At 36.4% G+C, this 10,241-nt stretch overlaps 1 protein-coding gene across 1 annotated transcript in view; it reads right to left on the reverse strand.

Annotated features, from left to right (window-relative positions):
• The window catches only part of LOC107708159 (actin-binding LIM protein 1-like), a 53,969-nt gene extending 44,234 nt beyond the window's left edge, over positions 1–9,735 (reverse strand). Inside the window, exon 1 of the mRNA XM_016512327.1 lies at positions 9,322–9,735. Within this exon, the coding sequence (XP_016367813.1) occupies positions 9,322–9,625 (304 nt within the window). The 5' untranslated portion in view covers positions 9,626–9,735. The remainder of the gene's footprint in view (positions 1–9,321) is intronic.
• Between the last annotated feature and the right edge of the window lie 506 nt (positions 9,736–10,241).

The following is a 10,241-nucleotide window of genomic DNA, read 5'->3' on the forward strand; positions in this document are numbered from 1 at the left end:
ACCGCGGGGAACGCTTGCGAAGGCACCCTCAGCAAAGAGTGCCTTCCGGGAGCGGAGAACATGCATCGGAAGACGCTCGCAATGCGGGCGCATTGCATTGGACGCTCGCAATGCCCTGAGTCAGCTCTCAAGAGCTGACTCAGGGAGGAACACACAGTTTGAAACACTGGCTGCCTTCGCCCTTACTCAGATGGTGTTTCTTTTCATGTGCTTTAGACTTAATTCTTTCTTTTATTTTTTCTTTCTTTCTACGGGACAGACAACACCAAATAAGACTCACAACTGACACACACACAGAGCGCTTGCTGAATGCGACACAGCTCGAGTTCCTGAAGAGGAACTAATATAAATAGTACTGACTCTAATTTCTGATCAACAGAACATCAACTGAATTCTATATTAATACAGTTGGTACAAATATATCTACCACAGTATAACAAAGTCTCACACAGTATATTCTGTCATAGCACCCAGATCTACTGCTTCACAAAAACAAATGAAAACGCTGACCCATGGTGATATAATGTACGCTATCGGTCCATTAACACACACAGATACACATGAACACATTTAAAAAGCTTATGATGGTGTTAAGTAGAGTTTAACACTAAATTATTGCAAGCTGTGTAACTGGAGAGGGTTATTCAATCCTGAGGCAAAAGTGTCTTTTGAATTGAACTGGCATTCTGACTCACACTAAGTGTGCTTGTTTGTGCGAACAGAGTGAGTCAAAGTTTTACTCCTCACCACTGCCTCCAGCAGCCATTTTCAAACTACATATACACATATAATACATTCCTCCTCAAGTCAGACCATGAAGATCTAAATGTATTTTTGTCTGAAAGATTGTTTTACCTCTGCCAGTTTTAGTACAGTTTAACCTTACAGCAACCCCTGTACTAATCTCAGTATTAGCTCACCTCTCAACTCAGTACTTGACCCCTACTGACCTTTTGCGCTCTGGCCAAGTACAAACGACAGGTCAATCCACATGTGTCAGGGTTGGACACTAAAGAGAGCTTGTTTTAGACACACACGTGAACTGATCGCTATCTTTTGTGTGTTCAGGATGAAATACTCATTCCTCACAATCGTTTTGTATTGGATTGATATTATATTTGTATTGTGATGAGCATCTGGCTCCCCTCCAGTCATCGTCACACCAGCCCTCACATTGCTGGCCCACGTCCAGACTCATAAACAGGGTCTGTGGCCAAGAGGAGGAGCGAGAAAACGGAACAGTGTTGGCAGCACCTGATTAATATTGTCTCTCATGACCGCTGCCATAAAATCAGTTGACATCAAATAGACACAGAACAGATTTCCAAATACATTTGGAACATACATTCAGTCCCAATAGATTGAATTTACATATTTTACCTGAAATGAAATCAGCAAAACAAAGTCTACAGCAGACGTATACATTTATATGTGTGATTCAACATCGCTGGATTGCTGGTGGATAGTGCAGTATTTTTATTGCTGATTTTATTCAATTAACAGGCAAAAAAACATGCTAGAAATCCGATTCTATGAGAGCCTTTGCTGTCTGTCTGATTTTAGAGAAAATTATGGGGCATCAGGGTAAATTTATTATCAGGTGTAATAGCCAAGGGATAATGACATAGACACACAAACATACACTTGTCAATCTCTGTATCTGACCTCTTGCTATCTGCTTTAAAAGTGGCTGACAGATTTCTATGATTCCCTTTCATTCTGATCTTTCCCTGACATTAAAAGGCCATTAAAATACATATCAGGCCAGCTAAGAAAGTAATGTTGGGACAGACTAACACAAAGGAAATTACTAACATTTTGGTCAGAAGTTAGCTGTGCTATATTTTCTGTATTTATATCATGATGCTAAAATTAAAATCAGAACAGCAAAAATAAAATATCTAAATTTGTTGCAAAACAAAAATGCATTTGAAAATTTGAAATATTATATATATATATGTAGTGTAGCTCTAACAGAGGACTCATGTTGTGCTTTCACTCTGAATGTTTCTGCTGCACAGAAAATGAATTGATTTCTGGGTCACTATTGAGTATTTTCTTTAATAATGGATGTAAGTGATTTGTTATGGCATGTGAGACAGTGAGAATTAATATAAACTTGATTGTCCTAAAATCTAATTTGCATGAGGAGGTGGATCACATTTACATCCAATTGGTAATTTACTTACATGTATTGACATTCAAACCCCAACCTGCTTAATCATCTGGATTTAGTCATATTTACTCAATAAAAAAGGGGTGTTTGTCACTACTGTGGTTAACTTACATCAATGAATGGTTGCGTAATATACTTTAGAATTTTAAATTGCTTCTTAAAAACCTATTTTGTCAAAGTTTAGGTGGATAAATAGGTTTAAAGAGCATTTTCAACATATTTCTGCTCGAGATCAGTGTGCTATGTGGGCAAAAAAATATGCTCAACACTGAAATTCTATGTAGCAGACAAGCTGTTTATGCATACGATGTGAATACTATAACCCTGTTCATATGGGTAGTGAAATAAATATGTGCAGTCAGAAACAGTCCTTAGAGACAATGTCTGTGGCTAACTATCATTATCCTAAAATATCCTGTCCTAAAATATAGGGCTGCAAAAATGGTATATGCATTCTTCTGATACAGAACAACACATTTTTAGACCTAACGGTCTCATTTACAATCACGTCAAGCTCTGTGTGACCATTTATGGAAAGGTTATCAGAGATATGTGCCTTTGACGTGAGTCCAACTGATCATTCCCTTTTAACCACTGATAGTACAGAGAGTATTCAAGCAAATATTGAGTGGAGTTTGGATGTGTGTGTGTGTGTGTGTGTGTGAATGTGATTTCGTTGCTAAGTCAGGCTCAGACACTTCCCAGCTGCATGCATGGAGGAAATGGACAATCTGTAAATCTGGCACAGTGGGGAATGAGATTCCACTTGGCCAATGATACAGTAGGATAATGTTTGAATAAATTTAATGAGACGTTAAAAAATAGGTATTACTAGACACTAAATTTAAAGGTCTTCCTTCAGTTTTCTGGCAAATAAAGACTTGATTGTTTAGCATGGATGTTCTGCTTATGACATTAATAATATTTTGAATTTATGTATTTTTATACTATATTTAAAATAGTGTATTGTATTTTAAATGGCACTAATATATTAATCAATCAATTCATTAATATAAAAAATATTATATACATATTTTTATAATGATATGGCAGGATTAATTTAATATTAAGTAATACTGTATATTCAAGGCAGAGTATAATGTGAATAGACAATATATATTATTTTATGTGTGCATAATGTAATAAAACAATGTACAAAAATAATGTATTTCACTAATATAAATTTATAAAATATTTATTATAATATATGGTTTTATTTATTTTTATAGATTTTTAAACAATGTATTTTAAATAATATTAATTTATTATTTAAAATATTGTAGAACAGTCTATTTTGTTTGTGTGTTAGCTTGTGGCAGCTAGCCTGTATTTTAATAAATGTTGAAGAAACTCTATACATGCATTAATGAACATATTATGTGCTATATAAGCACTATGTGTATAAAAGCACTGATATACACGTGTTTGTGTGTAAATACAGGTGTGTGAGATGGGTTTGCAGTGTGTGTTGTGCTGTGATTCACACGGGGTACGGCCTCAGCAACAGACCAGTCATCGCCCAGTTGCCATGGCTACAGCGATAGGCTAAATGCATTATTGAGTTCATTCTCTCTTAGTCTCTCTCTCTTCTCATGTCTCTTTCCCTCGCTCCCCCTCCCTCATCCTGCGCAGACCACTATTAGCTTTTACTAAAGCATGATCTACTTTTCAAAACACACACACATCGCTGCTACGAAACATCCTTCACCTCCGTCTCAGAGTCGTGATAAAGGGCTTTCTTCGGGAAACAACCCTTTTTCCTGAGAAATCCCAAACAGGAACGCACTGTGCACTGACTGCATTCAGTTAATAATTCAATAGCCTGCTAAATTACTACATAGTGTTACACAACAACTCTGCTGGAAACTGTGCCATCTGAAGCTCCTTTTCTTGAATAACAGTCAGTTTTCTGTCCTATTCTGGGTGTTTTTCACTGTATCGTTTTAATTAGGTGGTGTGGTCGTAAGGCCTGAACAAACATGATAATGGAGTGTTTAAGATTCACCAGATGTTTCTGCTATAATGCGTTATCCCCCTTATCAGATAACATGAAACTTCTGAAGTTACTACCACTTAATACTACCACTCCCAGCAAAGAAGTCCTGCACAAACCAGTCAGACAGTTATGCATATTCACACACAATGAATAGATCTCTATAGTAATCAGTGTACAGTATTTTTTATACTAGAATGTGTAAAATATGTACCAGACCACACAAATGGTGATACATAAACACAAAAGTCTATAAAATGGTCTTCTGGATAATAATAAACACACATTATGTTTGTACAGCACAATGTGCAGCCCACATGTTGAGCAGTGATTTAGTGGTAAAGTAATCGTCTTTAAGACCAACCCAAGACAAACACACACATTAGCATTACATTAACTGCAAGCTTCAGAACCACAAACAAATACAAAAACACAAGCTTTCTCATTTTCACACCACTATGTGGTCGACCAACATGAGCTTTTTAACGCCTGATGCCAACACAGGTATCTAAAGAGCAAGGTGGCTCATATCCGACGTTATGCTGATATAATTAACAAAACTGAATAATAGCAAACAACGCATTATGCCTATTTTACACAATATCTACTAGAAATTACCTAAAATATTTGAAAACAAAAAAAGCACAATCTATTGTGTTTTACACTTAAATTACACAACATATACTCAAAATTAATTGTAAAAAAATAATGTTTTACACTTAATTTACACATTATAAAAAGATGCACTATCTATTGTTTTATTATTAGTTCATACAAAATATATTCAAAATTATTTAAAAACATGAAAACATTAAACATGCACTTTCCACTGAATTTTACATCTGTTTTACACAATATATATATATATATATATACTTAAAAATAATAAAAACATGACAACAGTAAATTCAGATTAAGTTTCACTTAATTTACAGATTATTAAAAAAGTAAACAAAAATGCACACTATCCATTGACAACAGTGTCGGTAGATTTCCAAACTAATATTAGTTGGAATATTACTTTCTGTTGAGAAATCAATCATGCACAGTTATCGATAATCTCAAAATAATCTCAAAATAGCTTAATATCGGCCCGATATATCAGTTTATCACTAGTACCACTATGTTCCATTCCGCAGTATCTCATTAATTTTCACCCACCGCAATCCTTCTAAAGCAACAAACTGTCCTCCCTACATCCAACACGCACACAAATCTCCCACATGCTGGCCTGGTTTTCTCCCTCTGCATGAGCTCTATCTCCTGCTCCCCACCCAGTGCTATGCAATGCCATGCTACCTTTCTCCTTCACCATGACCATTGGCTCCTCAGTGTCTGCTGGGGCTCTGATGAGGAGGATCAGAGGGAGAGAGCTGCTTCTTCCTGCCTGCTTTCTTCCTTGGGTTCTCCTGCTTTATTCCCCCACTGAATCCAAACGTGAGGAGACGACGGAAGAGAGAACAAGAGAGAGAAAGAGAGAGAGAGAGCAAGGCAACGGCAAGATGACAGCAGAGGAACGGACAAAAAGAGCTTGCACTCTCAAACCAAGCAGCCGCTCAGCAACTGCTGGCTTGGTCTCCGCTTCTCCGCTTCTCGTCTCCCCCCCCCCTCCTGACACAACCATCCTACAATGATAATCCATTCACTCCTTTTTTTATCCCCCAAAAAACCTAAACAGTCTCAATAATCAAGCCGTTTCGATTTTCTGAGCAGTATGATGTCATACTGCTCAGGCCCCGCCCACGATGGCTAACAGACTGTCCCGTATTAGCATATTTCCGCCCTCGACCAGTTGTACGCTGTGCGCCATTTTCTCCGCGCTCGAGCAGCTGTAGTGACAATGCAGGTGTTTTGTAGTTGGATGTAAAGTGAACATAAGAGTCTTCATTTTCTCTCGACAACAGAGCCACTGAAGACATAGTGGATTAGTTTTGTTTTTGATGGTAACGCGCCACTGAATACACAAAAAAACAGAAGAGAGGGGTGGGGTGAGCAGTAGCTTATTATCATTTAAAGAGACATGCACCGAAACGGGTCGCTGTGAACAGAGCTGTTTTTGACAAGGTAAAAAGGGTGTTGTTTTACACCACCATTGAGGAGTTTTAACCAAAGTATGTTGCAGACATTTCATGAAGACCCTAAAGAATCATACCAGCTTGTGGAAAATGGGCTTCCGATGTCCCCTTTAATTACGCAACTGTTTTCTATTTTAATATACTTTAAATGTCATTTATTCCTGTGATGGCAAAGCAGAATTTTCAGCAGCCATTACTTCAGTGTTTCATGATTCTTCCGAAATCATTCCAATATGCTGATTTTCTGTTTAAGAAACATTTCTTTTTAATATCAAATTTTTAATGGTTGGGCTGCTAAATATTTTTTATGGAAACTTCAGGATTCTTTGAGAAATAGAAAGTTCAAAAGAACAGCATCTCTTTTGATCAATTTATTGTGTTCTTGCTTAATAAAAGTTATTATTATTATTTAAATCTTACTGACCCTTACTGACCCTGAAACTTTTGAATCTAAACAATCTGTGAAATAAACTATGTAAAGTGTGGCTGTAAGCCATGATTTCCACCACAACCAACAATTTTGCCTCTAATAAAGTTTCAAAAGTTAGTGACCTTGTTTACCAAGGAGAAAAGATCAGCTTTAAATAAAATATGACGTGTACTGTGTGAAGAAAACAATTAAAAAGGTAAACATCACTTGTATAACTTAATTTAGCCAAATGATGTAAAAATTATTTGAAAATATTATTTCATTTTTATATATTATGGACATATAATGCAAGCTATGAGATTAGCCTGTGCACAACCAAGGAATCAGCCATTATTATTCAAAAAATGTAATTTCCAAGATGTGGTAGAAATTGCATTTGTTGGTAGGGAAATTATGGTTTAGATAAAAATTCAATAATGTGGACATTGTTAGAGACAAACTAGCCAACAGGGCCAAAAGTGTCCATAGCCTAAGAAACAGCCATATATGGGTTGATATGGTTAAAAGGAGATTAGCTGAATTTTAAATAAGTGGAGGATGTGTGAGAGAGAGACAGAGGGTGTCAGCATGGGAAGGCCACAGACAGCAGGTGTTGGATAAATAGAGGAACTTCTATATCAGTCTATATCATTAGAAAGAAGAAAACAGCTGAACCTTTTGTCAACAAGTAAGAGAAAAAAGAAGGATCTGAGCCAAAGTAACAAAAATATAGCTAGACCACTGTAATTATTCTCTATTTATTTGTGCAACACCACAAAATGCTACTACTACTTCTACTTTGAGAATGCTTTAATGCTTGTTTCAGAATTAATTTCTTATATCTCTGACATTCTAAAACACAAGACAGCGAATAGAAGTGAATAACAGTTTTTGAACCATATTGCTATGATGTTCTGAGGGGTTTTAGTGTGTTTCTGTGGTGGCTAACATGTTCTGGATGGTTGCTAGGTTGTTTCAGTTGGTTCCTTACTCGCCAAAAAAATAAAAAATATCTCAAGTGATTTTTCCGACCCATTTTGTCCAAAAAACACAAACCCAAACCCTTACAATGTCTAGAGCACAGTACTGTTATGGAAAAGCAGCACATGTGGATCAGTAGAATAACAGTATGATACCTTTGGCTTCAGGGTATCTCTGACTTCCCCTTCCTGGAGGGCTACACAACGGGGATCCACACTGGCCTTGGTCGTAAATGATTGACTGATTGAGTTTAGCTATAATTACTGAATGCACTGGTTCTCTACTGGTTCCTTAGGCAGTCGTGGCCTAATGGTTAGAGAGTTGGACTTGTAGCTCAAAGATCGTGGGTTTGGGTCTCAATACCGGCAGGTATTGTAGGTGGGGGGAGTTAATAACCAGCACTCAATACCATGACTAAGGTGAGACCCTTGAGCAAGGCACCGAACCCCCAACTGCTCCGGGTGTGTGTTTGTTCACATACTATCAAGAACAGATTTATATACATTGTAGAAAAAAACTGTTGTGAAAACATAAGAAGAATGGTTCTAACAAAGGTATTGCAGATTAAATTATGTGTTTCAGATATAAACGCGCACAAAAAGAATATGTGTGTTAAGACACAAGTTATGTCCAAAGACAGTATAAATAAATATTTCTGTTTGTAACTCCAGGATGCAATGACAAACCCACTGAATGGTAATGGTATTTTACAGGGTATAAGGATGAGTGATTGTAAAAAAAAAAGTGACTACAGCAGACTAATGGGAAGATTTGTCAGGAATGTGTCCACTATTTCAGCCATAATCCTGCCAGCGTGATAGTGCTGTGATCCAGCTCAGACTTTAGATTAACCTCACATCCCACTGCCTTAAAAACACAAATACCAGCATCTTTGTTTATCTCCTCAATTATTTTGTAATATGTTACATTTTTGGCTCTCTTCTATTCAAAAAAAGTTCTGCCCCTGTACAGATATCACTTGTGTCACTATGACCTGGAACTGCTGCTCTGCTAAAATCTAAAATATTCCATGAATAAAAATATAATACAAAGGCTCATTTAGGAAATTACACAAATATTTTAACTAATTTCACTGAAAAAATAAATAAATAAATAAATATATATATATATATATATATAAAGAGAGAGAGAGAGAGATTTGCATTATTTTTTCTAAATAACTAAACGTCTTAACTAAATAAAATGATGTACATATTAATATTAATTTGTACTAATTACAAAATAAATAAATGAAAAAATAAAATAAAATAAAGTACAATATTACAAAATATTGTAGTTTTTGCCTAAAAAACAGTGGGGATTGAAAAAAAAGCATTAAAAACTATTTTCTGCAGTGTTGCCCTCTTAAAAATACTATTATAAAAATTATGACTACTTAAATTATTTTTATTTTATTTTATCTTTAACATAATTTTTCTAATGAAAAAATATGTATATAATAAAATATATATATATATATTATAAGTTTGTTTTTTTGTAAGAAAATGAATCCTGACATTTGTGATTATTTCAAGGCTATTCGATGACTGAATAAAAACTTATTTGACAAAAAAAAAATTTCCACACAACTGAACAATATCACAGACAGTCGCATAACGGAAATATTTTCTATGATAGCAAATAAGTGTCTAGCAAGAGTCTAGCATCTCTCTCTATCCTCCCTTACCGGGTCCAATGTCAGGAGGTGCCATTTTCTCCAGGATAATATACTCATTGGGGTTAAGGAAGGGCAGCTGCTCCATCATGGACTGTTTGGGAATGAGGTAGAGCACCTCAGCCACGTTCCCATCTTCGATAATGGACATTCTCCGAACTGAGTTCTTGCGCTTCACCCGGTCCAGCACCACAGAGTCGTCACTGAGGCCAGAGCCGCACAGTTTGCCAAAGCTGTTAAGATTGGGTAAATTGGGCATGGCAAGACCCTCTATCCAATACGGCAGTCTACAGAATGAAACTAGAGGAGATACCATACAAGAAAAACAGAAAACTCGCCCGGTAACACAAAAGTGAGTTACCGCTGAACCCCAGGTACAAGATTAAACGTCCAGATCACAGGGGTTTATTTGTGTTGTTGGTGAAGCACCACTGAGCCCCTGCTGTGAGCTCCTTCCTGGTTTACTTAAGCAGATTACAGCCAATGTATTTTTAGTGATTATCTTCAGTGGAATGGAAAAAGAGCACCTGCATGGGGCAGTCCAAGTCATGACTTTATGATCAGATACAATGCGGATAAAAGTTGCAATATCAAAAACAGATGCATAATGCTCTGTGATTGAATGCATCTTCTAGAAGATTATAAAGTTTTTCATTGAATGGTATTGCAGCCGTATATTGCAGTTTAAATCGTATTAAAATCAAATCATGTGACTGGCTTTCACTGAGTCTTTTACATAATGCAACATCCTTATACTGGACATACTAGGAAATAAAACACATACAGTAATGCATAGGCTTGATTAAATTGACATTTTTGATTAAAATAAAGATCCTCTCTCTAACCAAAAGCGCTTCCATCTGAGCTTGTAAACCCACGCCGAACAAGCATCCGCATTTAAACTGGCACGTCATCAAAGCTGCTGAAGGGGA

This window comes from Sinocyclocheilus rhinocerous, unplaced genomic scaffold (genome assembly GCF_001515625.1).
Source record: "Sinocyclocheilus rhinocerous isolate Xijiao unplaced genomic scaffold, SAMN03320098_v1.1 scaffold1243, whole genome shotgun sequence".
Lineage (NCBI taxonomy): Eukaryota > Metazoa > Chordata > Actinopteri > Cypriniformes > Cyprinidae > Sinocyclocheilus > Sinocyclocheilus rhinocerous.